This window comes from Neodiprion lecontei, chromosome 1, assembly GCF_021901455.1.
Source record: "Neodiprion lecontei isolate iyNeoLeco1 chromosome 1, iyNeoLeco1.1, whole genome shotgun sequence".
In the NCBI taxonomy this organism is placed as follows: Eukaryota; Metazoa; Arthropoda; class Insecta; order Hymenoptera; family Diprionidae; genus Neodiprion; species Neodiprion lecontei.
Window position 1 is genome coordinate 5234341 of NC_060260.1, and position 18354 is coordinate 5252694.

The following is an 18354-nucleotide window of genomic DNA, read 5'->3' on the forward strand; positions in this document are numbered from 1 at the left end:
GGATAAAAAGACTTGTTTAAATGATTATAAAAATACACAGATTATATATTCCATAGATATTAAATGTACATTGACGAAAATACAGTAAGTACATACACGCACTTTACTACTCTGGCGTAATTAAGAACCCTATATTATTACCGGTTTGCACTATACGAATTTATAAGGCACTTTGGGCAGTAAAAGTGAAACCTTTTGTCGCTACGGTTTCCCGAATTAATCCTAAAGTAAGATGTGAAATGTTTTGAATTTCTCTCTCCAAGATTCTACACAATTTTACACTATTACCGAACATGGTGCCGATCGGATGTGAAAATCGCATAACTGTTCCAGAATTCGATTCGTAATGCTAATTATATGCAAACATTCATTTTAATTCAATTAAAAATGCTTTTCCCTTGTAATTCATTCGAAGGATCATAGTCTCAATTACGTTGACTGTAGATATATAATATATAATCTCAGACAACGTCATTCAGAACGCTCTAAGATTCTTAAATTAGTATAGCACTGGCTTAAAATTAAATTCATAAAATTGATATTTGGTAATTTTGATTCTTAAAGTTAGTTGTACGTAGTTAGTCACTTGATCACGTTGTAGCATAAAAGGAAACGCAATGCTTACATTGGCGTAAAACTGCGTGGAAGCAAAACTGTTTGGTTTAAACGCAGTCATTTATTTTTCATTTTGAGCCTTAATATTAACCGTTGCAAAATGAAGTTTCAAGTTCTTCATGATCTCATGGCGTTGATACATAACTTCTTTACGGCACAGGATCGAGAGGGCTATCGGGCATTCATATTGAACAGTTTCAACACATTTGGTATTCTGTCCGTCGCGGAGGAATTTGAATTCCGATATAGAGTCCACTGAAATAAACATGAAGTTCATTTCAATATAAAAGTGGACATACTTTAAAGGCAATCCAGTTCTCCCCTTCACAGGAAGAATGTTTTCACATAAAAATCCAACCAATAGAATTTCAAAATCAAGTTGCTTACAAATTGTGAACAGAAATTTAGGGTAGTACTAAAAACTTACAGCAACCCCAGTTTCCAAGAAAACAAGTGCGATGCTCGGAATTTATGATAAAACTATCAACACCTGGTATAATAGCAAAGTGCCCTAGTGCTTGATTTCTGATCATCGGCACATGACTTAAATGTTCCAGGTACTTTGCTGAATACTTCCAATGATCATAATTTCCATTTTCAACAACAATCTGGATGTCTTCTCTGAAATTGAAAAATTACTATAGAAGTACGACTATTGATTAATTAGTCACAACTCACACATCTCTTCCCCCCTTTCGATATAAATGTGAGAATACAGGTTCATTTATTCGTTACTGAACGCGAGACCCAGATGAGAGAGAGTCGACTGTGCAAGCGCCAGGTAAAATGGCTGCGTCAACTGCCGTCAAATAACCCAGTTTTTATCACATCTTGTATTGATGTGTACCTGAGGATGCGATCATTTTAGACTGTATTGTCGAGCCTGATTTTAATAACGAAAATTCGGGATAACCAATCAATCTAATTTATAGATTATTCAAATGTATATGAAAATTCTTGAATACTTACATTGTAGGATTTAATTTCTTCATATTGCTAAAATCTGCAACAAATTCCCATACGACATCGGGTTTTGTATCTTTTATAATAGCATCGAAAGATGCGTAATGAGTTTTTTTGAAAATAAGAAAAACGTAGATAACAAAAAGCGTTGCAACAATGGAAGCAAATGTTCGGATCTTCCATTTCATTGGATTAAGGCTACCCATTTCTGAAAAAATAATCACCCATTACATCCTAATTATTTCACAATATTAATTCGAAAAAAACAAAGCTTTCAAATAAAAATGAGAAAAATAACCAAACCGGCTGTAAAATAATTTTTACAACGCTTGAAATATATTGTTTTAGTTAATAAAATTGTCTGAAAATAAACCGTCATACGCTAAGATTTTCTATCAAATTTAAAATATCACGCACTGCAGATGGAATAATACTTTCAACTATTTTCAAAATTTTATCTTTCGTCTATTCAGTTTTTACGAATTTAAACTTTGAGTAAACCACGAGCTGCACGCGTATCTACATATGCATATGAATTGTGCGAGGGACAATGAAATCAATTGTGTAGTCAGCATTTTTTTCTTGAAGCGTCAGGGTTTTTTATAACTGACGGAAAGAGTTCTGGTATCCTTACCAATCGTTCGAAGTTTGTACTTTCCGCAACCCGTCCAAGCCGTAGTCCTCTTCTGATTATTCTGTTGCGATACACGAATCTGATAGTACAGCATCCGCCAACGATCTTTCACTCCTCTCCGCGCTTCCGAATGATTCCCCGATCCTCCCACTCCCGATTCCCCCCCGCCCCCGACTCTTCCAGATGTACCAGTGGAAGATCCAGGAGTAAAATTTGGACCAACTGACCTCATACGCATACGCCGCATTATTTTATGCGAGAATATATTCGGCTATGATCCTCTGGTGATAAATTGAACGAAAATATGAAATACACGATCCACGAAAATCTTACGTTAATGAAATTTTAGATACACTAGGGGAAAAAAAAATGTATTGCTCTACTCGTTATACATTGACTTGACTGCGTAATTGTTTGAAAATTTTCAGATTGCTTCGAATTATTATAAAATAAATAGATATTGTAATCTACAATACGGCCTTAGGTATGCACGTTATACGAACCGAATGTCATTCGTATAAACGTGAACAACAGCAAGTATCATAATCACAAACTTACGTACTGCTAATTAATTGTTAATATAACACATCCTTCAAATCAGCTTTGATAGTGGAAGGTGCGGCTTGACCGCTTGAAAGAAACTGACGCTACCAAAAAAAACGAACTTCAGTAACTCCAGTATTATACACTCCACTCGGGGGAATAAAATGTATAAACATTTACATTGAAGTCATAACGCTATTTTCAATCCCTACCCACTTGGAATAGAATACTCATGAATTTCAGGGTCAACTATGCAGGTATTCAAAATGCATGTGAAAAAAAAATTCTGGGTGTAACGACTTCTTGTTTCTGTTTCTGCTATTGTTGAACTTTTGATTTCTTTTTTTTGTACGCATCTAAACAAACTATAAATGAAAATAATTCAAGGCAGCTTTTATAGTCATAAATATTTAATATAATACATATACACAATATATTATATTATTATTCATGCGAAAATAAGAAAAGTTTTAGTGATAATATTCATAATGTAAAATGTATAAACATCGCTCTAAATTTAAATCCTGATCAAAATCGAATGTCCTTAATTTTTACAATTTCTTAAATACTATCATTTTACGCCTTGAATTTAATTGTCATTTCATAAATTTCAATTGAATGCCTCCACGGCCCGTATCAAGCTATATAATTTATTCATTTTTCTGTGCCACATAAAACTACATTTCAGCCAATTACAGCGTAGAAGTGCGTTAATAAATTTGAATATAATCGTCTTTAATCAGTCTTCTCAATGACAATAATTTATTTATTCAGATATTACGATTAATTTTTCATAAATAACATAGTTAATTTCAATTCAATGCTCTACTATAACCGTAATGCACCCCTATATGATTATTTCGTATAACTTGCACATTGTTTGCATTATAAAAAGCGTTGTTAATATGCTGTTTGTAGATGCATAAAAGCATTCGCAAAAACGTTTTTCTTCTTTTAAATCTCATACAGTTGAACATTAAACTGATAATGTCACCTGTTCAGAAATTTCAGGAATAATAATTTATAGCGTACACTTAAAGTATATCTATGCCCCAGTTAGCTTCCTTTCTCTTTTTTGTTGGAAAACAGACTATCTACGTATTTTGGTAATAAGGAATTTACAGTTGCGGGAATGTACATAGATTTAAAACAGGAAATCCTAATTATTCCACACTGGTAACCTGTCGCTAGCCACAAGTAGCTCCATGCATTCGGATTCCACGAGACCTGTAATAATTATTGCGTTATAAAATAGTAAATGTTAAATACATAAGTCAAGAACATCTACAACAATAATAATTGCAGATAAAACTATGGTAATTATTCCTCAATCCTCTAATATGCAAGACTTCACCTACCCTATTCACTGAGGTGAATGGATATGACTCCAAAGGCACCATGGATAATTCGTCCGTTTGCAAAGTTCTTCTTTGGATCTCCGTTGGAACGAGTTCTTTCATTTCCTTGAAATATGTACAATAAATTTTATTTTGTCACAGTGAGCAATAAGCATAAAACTTTTAAGAAACATACAAATCTATGAAAGAGTGAAATTAGTAAATGACATAAGACTCACATAGGGCATATCGTAAAATATAATGCCAAAGCGATCTTTGGATTCTTTATAAGTGCTTGGCATATATTTGTAATCCGCAGAAGAGTTTTCAAGGTCTTGAGCATTACTATTTGCTGGTTTTGCATTGATTGATGTGTCCGATTCGCAAAGATCCACGAATTTGATAAAGGAACTTAACTGAAAAGTAACAGAATTTTTCACATAACAAATTTCATAAACATTATCCTTCATACCTTATTGTACTATTCAATTCTTACATGACGTTTCTTTGCAACCGATCTATCCGCATCTATTCCGATTAGTAACTGGTGAGGAAATACTGTTTGGACATCCCCAGCTAAAGACCCGTGAGCTATTGCATTGGCATAATCAGACGCTGAAACTGACTATATCAAGCATAGTTAAACATCTTATCTGGTATAAAAGAATATTGAGCGATGTTATAGATTTAAGATGTGAACAACTAGGAAATATTCATTACGAAGTAATGATAAATAATTCTTACGTAAACTGGAGAGTTGGTGGATAATCCAAGGCAAATTTTATAACCATATTCTCGTAAAGCAACGAAATTTGTGCAGGAATGATTCAGCCTAAAATATAACACAATGATAATCACAAACAAATCCAACAAGTTTGAATCATGAAATAAGTAATTAAAAACTAAGATTTACCCAAAAACATCGTCGTAACTGTTGACAACAGTTGGCCAGTGAGTTAGCCAAGTGCCATCTACTACCAAACCTCTTTTCCACGTACTTTGTGGGCCACTTGTATTCTCTAAATCCCAAAACTTGTAGTATCTGTCAAATCCAGCTGTTGCCAAAAATCTCTTGCCACCATAAGGAACGAGGGATACAGCTACACCATAAAGATATACTTAGTTGAATTGTGTTTCATCATCATGAAATTTAGGTTCTTGATTCTAATTGTTCTAATGCTAAACAGTTTGTAAGAAAAAACTGTTCAAGCTTGCGAATTTGGTGAGAAATCAGCGTTGCAAAAAGGTAAAAATTTGGTGATGGAGCAACACATACCAGACACGGCATGACCGTGCGCGAAAAAGTGTTGCACAGAATTTATAAACATTGTGTTTTGTTGCTTTTTCAATAACAATGGTGATGTAGTCGTGATATTCCATAATGCAATGTACCCATTGGAAAATCCCGCAACTATAGTGCTGAAATATTAGATGTATCATTCTGTTAGAGCTGATTGTTTCTTCGTTATTTCAATTAATGTCAAATTATTAGTTTAAAACAAATGAACAACAATTGTACTTACTCGTGATCACGTTCTTTGGTCCAATTCAATTTTGTACACTGCCAATTCTGTTTACCATCGTTATAGATCATAGTATTCACGACTAAAGTTATAACGGGGTCAGTCTTGAGAATACGATTCCTACAATGAAGAGTTAATCCAGTTTGGTGTAAGGGTGCATGTAATTGCTTTTTAATTGCAATTTAGTATACAGAGCCTGTACTATATACCTTTACTTATCCATGAATGTTTTGTCAAAATATGAATGAAAAATACCTATTGTGATCCAAATGTAAAGACTCCAGCTCTTCCGGAAATGGCATGGAGTATATATGAACACATCCATCGGAACAAGCGGTGGCAAGAAGACCCATTCTTTTCAGTACAGTCTGCTGTTCATTTTTTGAACTATAATTGGAAGGAACTTTGTCTTGGTAGCAGCCAGAAGGGCACCATTCCATGCACCATATTGTTCCACTTGTGTGTGTGATAGCGTAAGCTAAATTAGGCACACCGTCAATGGATCCACCTCTGATAGTGAGAAATAAGAACACGAGATTAATAAAAAAAATTGCTTACGATTCGAAAGTGATTTTCCCCCTTGTATGAAACCTAGTTGAGTGAAATTTGTATAAAACTTACTTGTTGTTTAGTTTGCCAACATTCCAGATCTGTATAACATTTTTCCCCACATAACTACGACCCAGCGAATATTCACTTTCCATTTCTGGATGCGTACTAACAGCCAAGTATTGATCAACATTCTGCGAAAACATCGGAGTTGGAATTGGCAACCAAGCCATTGCCCAAACGGGACCACCTACAAAAAATGTAGGTATTCCTACAAAAAAAGATTATATTGTTAATCGTTCTATCACATCTATACAGTCCTTAGTTACTGCATTTTGAATTTCGTTGCTTGAGAAAAAAAAAATGATGTGGAGATATGTAAATATGAAATTCCAGTGCGTTATTCAGTGCATTCCATGGCAGTATTCGGCATTGTGACGTCATGTTGCTGTATTCCATACAGTATAATTCTTATAATTTTTCAATACTCGCAATTTCATTACAGGTCACAGGCAAATTTGAATACAACTTTTTTAAGTAACATTACAAATAAAAAACAATCAATCAGACATTATCTGTTTTTAGTTAGTATGCCTAGCTTAGTACGTCACCTTGCTCAACGGCTCCTTCAAATCTATTCCACCTCTTCCATTCAACGGGTGAGCTTTGGTCTTTATTGTGAAGTTGTTTCATATGCATTGTCTTCATAGCCATAGAAACGTTAAGCTCTGGTAAATAACTATCTGCCTCGTTGCTCTCCAATAATTCGAATATATTTGGTGCAAGATTGAGGAAAAGGTTGAGTTGGTAGTTTCGTAATTCACTAAATAAATGGTTCATCTATTATTTTTTGATACCATTTGGTAATTGTTATGAATGAAATTAGCCAACAGATTGATAATTTAACCTTCAGACGAAGAATAAAATTTTAAGAAAGAAAAATAGTTCATTTAGTACTTACAATTCCAATGTCCACTTTATGGCTGGTGTATAAGGTTTATTTACATGTACCACTTCTTCCTTTGCCAAGAACTCGATTTTGTACCAACTTTCTGAAAAATATGTGCACATACCGTGTGGATCAGAATTATGCAATATGTGGCGCATAAGAAATTGAAATTAAAATTATACCCACTAGGTTTTTTTTTCCAATGGAAAAAGACATGACTCGTAGACTCATACTTCTTTCTGGTTTGACCATCATTGTAAAATTCGTCGCCTTCATCATCACTATATTCTTCAGAGTTCGACTCGTCATCAGAGAAGACATTGGACATGTGATTCTCTGTTACATGATGCTCTATGTCTGCTTCGTTCTCGGAAGTAAACTTGCAAATTTTACAGCTGAAATTCTGTAAAAATAGATACGCATTGAACAGGTAGATTGAGTAGAAATGTATGTAGAATCGTCATACGTGAGGAAGAATACTGGAGATTTAAATTACCTTTCGGGGAGTGAAGTTACAAAGAGAATAATGTTCGTATATGTCATCAATGAGTGAAAAGCTGGCAGTGCAGCCTGGTTGTCGACAATGTGCAGAACCCGTAGTTGAGATTTGTTTTCTCCAGATTGATTTAAAAATACCAGCTATCGATTTTTTAAGCTGTGGCTTTTTGATAAATTTTTTCTATAATAATAAATGATAAAGATAATGTAATTAAAATTAGTCTGCACCAACTAGTCCAAGTCGACTCAATTTATCTTACAATTGATGGAGATGCTGGTCGTGACTTTTTTGATGGTGGACCGTCAGCTTCTTGCACGAGAGTCGTAAACTCAGATATTCTTGTAATCGCCCTACGAATGCAAACATAAATATTCAATCATCATGTAAAGTGGATAAGGATAAACTTTTAAAACTCCATTAATAATGACTCACCTCTCCGCAGCTTTGCGCTTTGAACCAGGTGTGACGGCTTTAAATGAAGAATTGTCTGCAGCCATTAAACGCGCTGGCTCTAGTGGTTGCTGCCTATGCACTCGGTGGTGGACTTCCAAAGACGATGGCATCATAGTTCTATGGCATATGGGACACGTCATTAACAAAGCATCTCTTTCCTGTAAAATTATACGAAAATTAAAGAATATTTCCAGAGCCTGGACATTCTACACGATTAATTTTCTGAATCACTGAAATGGTAGTATTATAAGGAGTATTGGTTGTTCCCAATTCCATAGATCAATTGAAATACAATAAACTTTGCAGAATTATATTTACTAACCGCGATGGTTTTCCCACAAAACTGTATGTGGGATACGAAACCAACAACGCTTCGTTTTTTATTACCACATTTTTCGCATATAAGCGTTCCTTTTTTTCTCTTGTGAGCAGTAACCAAGACTTTAGTCAGCAATTTTTGGTCATTTTCGAAGTCCTGAAAAAACGTGAAACATTGTAAAGCAACTCGTACATACAAACTTCAATGTAAGTCAATTTTTCAGCTGTACTTACCAATATAGGATCACCGTCTCGCCAAGCCATGTTATTATGTGAATTTAGATTGTGCATTGACCATTTATTCTTCGGCATTTCTGCACTACACTTAGCACACTTTACAGTTTTATCGTTGGCCTAAGAACAGATAGCAGATGCGTATAAAAAATGCTTCAAAGCAATAACGCAGAAATATACAGGTAAAAAACTTGGAGACTCACTTCCGCTAGGCCAGAGACTGTATTGTTTTCAGATTCCTCAGCTATTACCAACTTATCAACTTTGGGTGATGTATCAGTTATTATCGCTGCATCAGCTATCACCAATGAATCTTCTTCTGCCGAAGTATTAGCTATTGCCAATTCATCTGTAGAATTTTCTGTTCTTCCAACATTGCAACTAACACCAGCCCCTCTACCTCTGCCTCTACCTCTACCTCTACCCCTACCCCTACCTCTGCCCCTGCCTCTTCCTCTTGCTCTACCACTACTTTCTCCTATTTTCAATGATGTACCATTTGTCAGTGTAGCATCTTGTTTTGGAATTTCATCATTATTGACAACGTAATCATGTAATTCTATATCAGGTGAAAGACTTCTCACAATTTCGATACTTTTCCGTGATCTTCTTCTTGTATTATGAACATTTTGAATGGTAGTTGATGCCACTACTGCGTCATCATTTTTGACCATATTTTTCATCTGTTGATCATCCGATGGTGGAAATGTTTCAGAATTAATTTCGTTACTACGTTTTGATTTAGCTAGCACGGTCTCTTGTATGATTCTGTTTTTTAATTTGTCTGTGGATGTGCTGGCTTGACCTTCTTCGATTAGTAGATTCTTATTAAATTGACTAGAATTTTTCACTTTAGACGATAAATCAGCCGAATGTATGTCTCTGCGTTTTTCAATGTTCCGAGGAGTACTAAATTTTGATGATTTAAGTATGGAGGATAAGATGGGAGTCACACCTTGGTGATCACCACTACCATTTTTAAGGGAATTGCTCACTAGTAAAATTCTATGATTTTCAATGTGGGTATCGGTGACGGCAAACCGAACTTTGCGAATTTTATCCTCTTCATTTTTGACGATATTTTCAGTCGGCAACACCAATCCCTCACCTGTTTCTCCTAAAGCTTCAACCTTTTTAGTATCTACTTTCTCCATCAGGGATCCTTAATCTTCAATGTTTCACAACACCTTGTCAATAACTGATAAATAAAAAATTAATTAATTACTACTTCTCTGGCTATAGTTCAATTCTTATTTCGAATCAACATTGAATATTATCGAAAAAACTCGACTGTCAGGTCTCGGTTTTTTTTTTGATTTTCGGTAAAAAATTTATGCAACAAATACTTACATTGTTATTTGACAATTGCAATTATTGCATAGATTCACTGTTGAGTGAAAAATTGTGCTCATGATCCTACCGGTATCTTCAGGTAAAAGTTTGTTACTGTTCATCACTTTATCGATATAACTTAATTTATTAAAATGCGGACCCTGTGACATTTGCCATCGATGTTGTCCATCTGAATCAAATAATATACATATAACAATGCAAGTATACGACAATGCACATTTTTGACGAAACGGGGTACAGCATTTTTGTTATACGAATAGCATCTGGAGAAGAATGAAATATAGAAAAATCTATGCAAAATATGTATAGGGGAATTATGTAAGTGATATGTAATCAAGTAAATAAACAAATATCAGAATAAAATAATACGAAACTTGGGGACTTGAACACGAGATCAAAGGATGACGAAACAGCTACCATGCTATATTCACCAAAAACGTATCGCCTTAGTCAGTAAGTTTGAGGAAAATGTTATTGTGGAAAAAGGTTTTTCAAACTAAATCATCAATTTCCAGTAGGACAATTAAATAATGATCTGAATGCGAACCAGATAGTATATGAATTTCGAAATGACAATTACCTTTCACCTAATAGTTTTCAGGTTATATACTCACTTTAAACATCACACGTGATTGATTGTACTATTACTCGTCTAAACAGTAAGCTACGACGTGAGAAAAAAATTTAAACAAATTACGCTTGGAAAATATTTATGAATTGATTTAAGCTTGTAAAAAAATTTTCCACATAATCTGATCATAAGTCTCGAACCACTGAAAACTTGATTCCCCTGCCTTTTGATTTCACTACCTACCGCGCCATACCACACCACGTACAAATTGAATGGGAATGGCAGCCTCCATTTATTAAATTCTGTGCAATGGCAATGCGCATGCGCGTAGTACGATTTTCCCGAATGGTTGTAATCTTACATACCTATGTTTGTTGTAACTTCGCAACCCAATAATTGGGTGCAGGCCTCCAAGAATTTAAACCAGTTAATTTGCCATGCTACTTTTCTCCAAGTGAAGCAAAAGCATCCATAAAGGAAAGTGAATTGTAACGTAATATTGTAAGCTTGAATTTGAATTTTGAACCAACGATGGTGCTACTACTAAGCTTCAAGAGTTGGCAGTGCGATTCTCCATTGCTAAATCGGTATTACTTGTATTTATGTAATTTATTTTGCCTCCACTGAAATTAATGATGGACAGAATAACATTGAACATAAAAATTTGTGTTTTTTTTGTTAGACTTATGTTTTTATTTCACAAGTTCAATATGAATTTACACCATTCTCCTGAGTAGTTCGTTGATTTTGTCTTCACGGTTTCCAAAGTCACCGCCCTCAACGTAATGGTTAGTCTTCTTGCGCCATCCACCAGTTGGGGTGTTCAGCTAAAAAAAAAACATGAAAATTACGATGCAATACTGAAACAGGGTAGAATCCGATTAAATCAAGTGACATATGGTTAATTTCGTATCAAAAGGGTCTATCATGAATAGGATTACTTCAGAACTAGTAATATTTTCAACAGTTGTTTGAGATATATTTTAGAACTCACAATCAAATTGACTGCCAGATGTGAAAAAATGTATCTCGTATTAGTTTTCAACATAGCAGGAGACGATAGAGGAAAAGGTCTGCTTTATTGTCATGCCTATGTCACATTATGAGGGCAAAAATTGATAGGTAAAGAAAGTTAATTATTTTATTGTTTCATACCTTAAAGGGCCACAAGAAGTTGCTGGCAAATTTGAACTTGGATCCAACAGTAAAGATTTCATGGATCAAATCCTCAGTACAGATAATATCCGAACGACCTATAAGCAGAAGATGTCGCTTATTATTGTCAATATCAAGCAAAATCGTACAACGTTGCTAAATAATTACTAGAATCTAAAAAACACTCAATTATCAAATACAATTCAAAAATTTTGTGTTGTTTGATAGGTAATAATTCATGTTCAAGAATTGAACAAGCATGTTTGGATCAATCCTAAGCTCAATATTATCTAAAGAAAAGCATTTTCAAATCGATCCAATTTATTTGCGACAAGATGGAAAGGAGAAGCTTTAGGATTTTTCGACTCCCATGGACTTGTCGCAATGAATAAGATATAAAGTAAAGAGAGCATTTCCATTGTAGGGACAGTTCCTAAATACAACTAAATTAAAACTAAAGCACATGTGAAATGATTTATCCGAGAGCATGAAAAATAACATAACATTCTACACTTACTGAGTTTCTGTTCAATTATGGCGTTACTGGTGATAGGAATGCGCTGCTTGTTTATCTTTGCAAACCCTCGTTTGTAGATCAATTCACGAACAGATTTCAGATTTGGGTACCCCCAAGTGATGTACGGCTCAACAATACGGAGCATATTAATAGTAGCCTTGTTCAGCTTGATGAAGACACCATTGTTGATTTGTTTAAGGCGGAACAGCTGCAAAACTTTTCGTACTTTTGGAGCGACTTGGTTTACACTGAAAAGCACAGAAATATTTGTTAGTTAGCAGTATAATGCACAAGAATAATGCTCATAATAATTAAACTAGTTCTCTAAATTAACAATTAATAATTAATAAATTTATATTCAACATTGCCTGTTTGAGTTATCTGAACATGGCAGAGGATTGTATTGCCAAGTATTAAGACGAGCTCTTCTTACTTTTTGACATAGTAGGAGGTAGTAAAGCTCGAATAAGTCTTAACCACCATGCCTATGTCAAGTATCTTCATATTAAAATAGGGATAGAGTCGTGTTTGGGTAAAGGTTTTTACAAATAAATTTGGTCCAAATGTGTGTGAGGTTCAATTCATTAGATAGAATTTATACACAATCAATATAAAATATTTATAATAACTATGGTATAGTATTGTTAAATCTTATCACTCACCCACGAATTCGGATAACAAAAGCAAGACGGGCCTCCCCGGGAATGTAATAATTCCCACGGTTCTTTGCTTGTCTCATAAGCCTGATCTCATCTCTTTCCTTTGCTCTATATTCCTTGACATATTGTTCCGCCCTTTTGAAAATTTCTTTCCTTTTTTTGTAATGATCTGCACGACGCTAAAATTTAATAATGTTGCAATTTATTAAAAAACTCCTCTGATCCAACTCGACATTTATTGATTGAAGGACGTGAAACATGCTTCCATGGTTTGATATATTTACCTTAATAGAAACCTGAAGACGAGCAGCCTTAGCTGTGTCACGGCGCTTCCTTCTTTTAAGTACCGACTCTGGTACTGCCGGTAATTTCTTTGCGGGGGCAGCCGATTTCTTTTGCCTGCAATAAAATGAAATGTTCGAAGGTTATGACAAGTGATGAATCCAGCGAATCTGAGTTTAATCTGGAAAAAGGTTAGGATTTTATAACAGTGCTTTTGTTTACAACGTTAACGGCCAGTGTGCTTTGCGATCGGCGTAGAAATTTATTAGATTAATCGGCAGCAAAGCTTAAAGAGATTAAGCTCATCATTATAACACTCAACGAATATAATATTAACCACTGTACACATGTTTTGTATGTTTCATGTGTTGAACGGACAAGTCGGTCTCCACTTTCGTCAACGAATTGGTGCAATATACTCTCAAGAATTAAAAAAATAAATTATACAAAGCGTTTATTACCCATTACAGAAGTAAACGATTAATACTTGAGCTTAATTATTGTTGACTAAATGTCAGATGGCCAACGATTAAGGATCAAGAATAAATTCTACTTACGTATCCGCCATTATTGCGGTTGGAAAAGAAGTACTGAGGCTGCGTTCGCGTTGGTTGTGATAGAAGCGTGAACTGACTAAAGTTGTTTTCTTCTCACTGGTCTCACACACCGGAAGTAGCGAGAGGTACCAACAGTTCAAGTTAACGTCCCGCTTATTTCTCAGAATTCCGCAGTATTAAGTCCACGCGCAATAGACGTGAGCAAATTTAATATAGCACAGTTGAATGATTAAAGGATCGAAATATCTCACGACAGATTTAAAATAAACCATCCCAAGCTGAAGAATTCTTGTTAGTTATATTAGCTCATTCATTCAGAAAAATATGGTTTGAAATATCGCAGAACAAGCTCCAAGGAAATTTGATAATAATCTTTGGAAGTAAGATATTGACGACGAGCGATGAAATAATAACATTTTCTTATTGATACTGATACTGATTAGACGTACTGGACCGATCGCGAGGAAAAATAATCATACGATTAGTTATCGGTTCCATGAATCTTAACTTTTAACCAATCGCAGATGTTGTATAATAAGAAACTGTTCTTAGTTCGCTGGTCGACTATAAAATAGCCACCTGGGACGGCGAAATTTTGTACTTTCAAATGTCAGTAAATCAAGTCCAAAAATCATGGCAAAAATGTTCACTTTCGGGTTATAAATTGATATTTTTGTGTAGTTACAAGCGTTACAAGCACGGTTACAAGGCATACCGTGAAAAAAAGTCAACTGACAGATTCATATTTTTTTGATTGAATCTAATCTAAATGCTCGCAGCAATTTAAAATCTATTAAATAAAAATATATTGAGGAGGCTTGTTATGATACTGAAAAACAATTACGCACGCAACCCAACAAATAGAATGCGGCCTTGTCGATTAGGTTCGGTATAAACCTTTGATTGTAATAAATTGAGGGCACAAACATTCTTATGACGTGCACTTTCATAACAATAATAATAATGGTAATTATAATATTTCACTTGACGATTATTAAAAAGAAATTAAATGCAATATCCACGATCCTCGAAAGACGCGTTATGGGTTGTCGTGTAAATTTTTACAGGCAAGACATTCCGCGAGATGAAACTACCCAATTCTTTTGAAATCATAATACATATATGAATTCATGGCACGCCATAATCTTATTATGAGTTTATAGGGTGGAACATTGGATATTTAAATTACACAAATCGTTTTTACAAGGTGTCGACTGTTCAATTGTCAATTCTCCTTACACAATTGTTAGATGGTGACAAATCTTACTCAACATTGAAAAATCGTTTTTCAGTGCTGAACAATTGTTGCAGTTATAATTATTACTGTCATTTTTAATAATTTTACAAATATAACATCCAGAATAATAACTTTTTTTTATAATGACAATATACAATTGCACAGAATCGTCAATTACATTGATACTTTTCTGAAAATTTTCATTGATTTGTTATACCTAATAAATATAGAATTTGCAATATTACAATAATCAATTATAGTACACGTTCATGTATTTCTTTGAAAACAAAGCTGGATGTGGCAAGCAGGTGAAGACTAGTGAAATACAGCCGAAAACGTTAAATTTCAAGCCTACTGTTCTTATAAAATTCCTTTTATCTATACGATTTGATGCAAGATATTTTGACATAGAGTTAATGCATTCGACAGGCTCATGTTACCACGCCACGCTTAGCAATCCAAAATTAAGATGGACTTATTTTCTTAAACCTAATGAAAACTGGTTATTCAAAATCTCATGCGCGTGTTGACATAAAACATTTCTAATATCAATATTTTGTTCGTTCATTTACATACACAAGCTGTAGCGGCTGCAGATTGCTTATTTTCTGTAGAAGTACGAAAATCAAATCTGAACATAGACATTGCTTGAACCCTAAAAACAGTTTTGTATGTAGTTTCAAATGCAATGATTTTGAATCTATCCTATTTGATTCGAAACTCGCTCCAATAAAATTGAAGTCTGGTAACGGAATGATGCTTGCATCTGCATCGGAATATGAAGGCAGATAATTTTAACTAGTATAGCTATGATACCTTAAATAGTCTTTACGGTCACTCTTGCATAGGGATCGATTTGAATTTATAATAATTTCTGTCTATTAATATAAATAACTAACGCATCGTAATTATTCGGAGTAAAAGACTTTTAACTCGCAAATCCCAAAGTAAAATAGTTAGTGTGCAACTATGAGCGAGCAAAAAATAGCTTCTGTATTAGATTAAGTATTAAATTTTACACTTTGTAGTTTAGACTGAGCTTAGAAATGCTATTCATAAAATGTGTATAAAATTTACTTCATACTCGTTAACATATAGTCATTATCGTAACATTCATTATATGAAATTCGGGAGTGAATTCAAACCAGAAACAGTCGTCTCAAAACAAGTAAAATTATCGCAAACAAGAGTGTTGCAATAAGAATACTCCAGAATAAATCATTCGAAGATGACATAGTTTCGACCTGAGGATTAACGATTATTTCAGCTTCCTGTTGCTCATGAGTTTCTGGTTGCGTATCCATGCGTCGTTGTCTCAACTCACTTTCAGACACATTTTCTATACTAGATGAAAATGAAGGCTCGTTCGTTGAAGCTTCTTCTGCCTGCAGAAGTAACCATCTTATAAATGATCAATTAACCGATAGTGTTTCATGTAAAAACCGATTCATTCACCTTCAATGCGATTGTGTCCAACATATGCTGTTCTTCTTCAGTGATCGGTGTTTTAGCTGTATCCTTAGATAGTAAATCAGCAATCTTACCACAGCTGTCGCACTGCCAACTCAAAGATCTGTAATTTACCACAAATAATTCACCTAAGAAATTACGTAAAAATTTGTTATTGTCAAAAAGTCATAAGCACATAAATGATGAGGTTTCGACTATAATCAACGTACCAAACGATCTGAAAACAAAAAAGTATGACCCATTTATAATTAAAACAATTAGCAGCAAATACTTTTTAGCAAGTTTTTGACGCTCCTCCGTGCTGTAGTCAAGTGATCCTATGGTGCCATTTCCTGGTGTTGGCATAAATGCAATTAGCGCTAACAGTGCAGTCCTTATACTCCAGGAGGGCTGCCACGTTTCTGGATGATGTCCAGAGATACTCAGACATATTTTTTTGTTTACTTCAAACCGGCCGTTGGGCTGAAAGTATGCCTTCAATTAATTTCTCCATTTTTACAAACACTTTTCATCATACGGATAGACATTTGAATCTGGTACAAAGACAAATTTTACAGTACTTTCAAATGTGCGGTCACACTGACACAATTTTCCTCAAAGGCTGGTCTACCGCGAAGTTTGTAAGCAGAACAGATCTTGAATGATTAGATATGATTTTAGAGATTCCTCTGACAATTGTTAAACTTTCTATATAATCTCAACTTGAATAGAAGGGATTTTGTTGTGACTGTTGATTTGTTTACTTTTTTTGCCTCTATGCCAAATTCAGTCCATGACTTACAGTTAGCAATATGATGTTAGGTGGTTTCATAGGATACTCAGGAGGTAGTAAAATTCTACCATGATATACACCGCCCTCAAAATCTGTGGACGGTGGCCCATGCACTGTGAAATGCCATTCGAAAAGATTATCATCCAAAGGATGGGCACAGTATTCTTCCGTTGCTTCGTGTAGCTCTTGCGCTTCGCGCATCAACCTCTTGACGGCTGAAATATGAAAAATTTCAAATTGACAGATTCAATGTTCAAATTCCAAGTACAGGAATGTCAGTAAGACGTTGCGTGATATATAATTGTTAGATTGGCACTATTTGTGGCATAATTTTCTGATGCAGATTTCAATATCATTTATCGATACACGCAACGGGTTTGAAAAACAATTGTACAATGGAAATGACCCAGAAAAAATTTCATATATGCGAGTATAATTCAATCGGTCTGTGGACAGGAAACTAACTCTAATGCAAAAACTACCATAATAACAACGATCTTGTCAGTGGTGAAAGAAAATTAAGATATCTGCTCATTGAAGAACCGTATAAAGGTCGGTGATCGTACCCAATTGAGTGATAAACGGTAAATAAAAAGTGCAGAATAGTGAAAAATTGAAGACTTGTGAAACGTGAAATAAGGAATATTTGTAATTTACCTGGACTTTTGACATTATATTTTCCTTCGAATGACATCTTGAGATATTATTATAGATTTTACGTATGTGTACTCAAATGTCGAAAACAGATATCAGCTGACCGATGTGTCAGCACTCAACGTATACATTAATCCGACCTCGTCGATTAAAAATATTTAAATTCATATTAAGTTATAAGTTCAGACTACATTGTTTTCAAGCAATATGTTGCGGCGATCAATGCCAACGTTAACTGATGAATTTAATAGGCACAAAATTGATGAGAATAACCTGAAACCTGGCTCTTTGACGTAACCGACCTCTTTTATCTTTTCTAAGTTGCCGTGAAGTAATCTGTTTTCGTCCTCTTGCCTAATCCATTGATAAATTGACTACTCTGAACTCGGTCGCGCTTCCATTTACGCAAGGTACACGTAGACGAGCTACAACATCTGCTTCCGAACGCTAGATGTCACTAAACCAGATTTTCAACTGTAAATAGAAGCGGTAAATTTAAGTTACAATTTG

The 18354-nt window shown here is 34.6% G+C and overlaps 4 protein-coding genes across 7 annotated transcripts; all 4 read right to left on the minus strand.

Annotated features, from left to right (window-relative positions):
* Positions 1 to 15: 15 nt before the first annotated feature.
* LOC107223779 lies at positions 16 to 2341 on the minus strand. 3 transcript variants are annotated; one of them, XM_015663583.2, is made up of 4 exons: positions 2213 to 2341; positions 1585 to 1786; positions 1043 to 1236; positions 16 to 870 (listed from the first exon to the last, which is right to left on the minus strand). In XM_015663583.2, the coding sequence occupies exons 1-4, from the start codon at positions 2304 to 2306 to the stop codon at positions 677 to 679; spliced, it is 684 nt and encodes a 227-aa protein (XP_015519069.1). In that variant the 5' UTR covers positions 2307 to 2341; the 3' UTR covers positions 16 to 676. The 3 variants fall into 3 exon arrangements, with proteins under 3 accessions (XP_015519069.1, XP_046590777.1, XP_046590737.1); XM_046734821.1 differs by lacking the exon at positions 2213 to 2341 and adding an exon at positions 1996 to 2114; XM_046734781.1 differs by lacking the exon at positions 2213 to 2341 and adding an exon at positions 1960 to 2114.
* Positions 2342 to 3210: 869 nt separating this feature from the next.
* On the minus strand, positions 3211 to 10809 carry LOC107223774. Its single transcript, XM_015663578.2, has 21 exons — positions 10742 to 10809; positions 9968 to 10139; positions 8821 to 9815; positions 8618 to 8737; positions 8388 to 8540; positions 8045 to 8223; positions 7872 to 7962; positions 7610 to 7792; positions 7300 to 7516; positions 7126 to 7216; positions 6776 to 6987; positions 6237 to 6435; positions 5871 to 6125; positions 5616 to 5735; positions 5369 to 5511; positions 5006 to 5192; positions 4837 to 4924; positions 4589 to 4717; positions 4332 to 4508; positions 4114 to 4218; positions 3211 to 3982 (listed from the first exon to the last, which is right to left on the minus strand). Exons 3-21 carry the CDS (start codon positions 9769 to 9771, stop codon positions 3812 to 3814), a joined length of 3771 nt encoding a protein of 1256 aa, XP_015519064.1. The 5' UTR covers positions 9772 to 9815; positions 9968 to 10139; positions 10742 to 10809; the 3' UTR covers positions 3211 to 3811.
* A 395-nt stretch (positions 10810 to 11204) lies between these two features.
* LOC107223753 (60S ribosomal protein L7) lies at positions 11205 to 13826 on the minus strand. The gene is made up of 6 exons (XM_015663546.2): positions 13712 to 13826; positions 13157 to 13271; positions 12876 to 13051; positions 12214 to 12461; positions 11697 to 11794; positions 11205 to 11368 (listed from the first exon to the last, which is right to left on the minus strand). Exons 1-6 carry the CDS (start codon positions 13720 to 13722, stop codon positions 11258 to 11260), a joined length of 759 nt encoding a protein of 252 aa, XP_015519032.1. The 5' UTR covers positions 13723 to 13826; the 3' UTR covers positions 11205 to 11257.
* Positions 13827 to 15557: 1731 nt separating this feature from the next.
* LOC107223778 (ubiquitin-conjugating enzyme E2 J1) lies at positions 15558 to 18238 on the minus strand. 2 transcript variants are annotated; one of them, XM_046745294.1, is made up of 5 exons: positions 18147 to 18238; positions 17200 to 17405; positions 16690 to 16880; positions 16404 to 16521; positions 15558 to 16333 (listed from the first exon to the last, which is right to left on the minus strand). In XM_046745294.1, the coding sequence occupies exons 2-5, from the start codon at positions 17389 to 17391 to the stop codon at positions 16088 to 16090; spliced, it is 747 nt and encodes a 248-aa protein (XP_046601250.1). In that variant the 5' UTR covers positions 17392 to 17405; positions 18147 to 18238; the 3' UTR covers positions 15558 to 16087. The 2 variants fall into 2 exon arrangements, with proteins under 2 accessions (XP_046601250.1, XP_015519067.1); XM_015663581.2 differs by having other exon boundaries at positions 17848 to 18238.
* Positions 18239 to 18354: the final 116 nt, after the last annotated feature.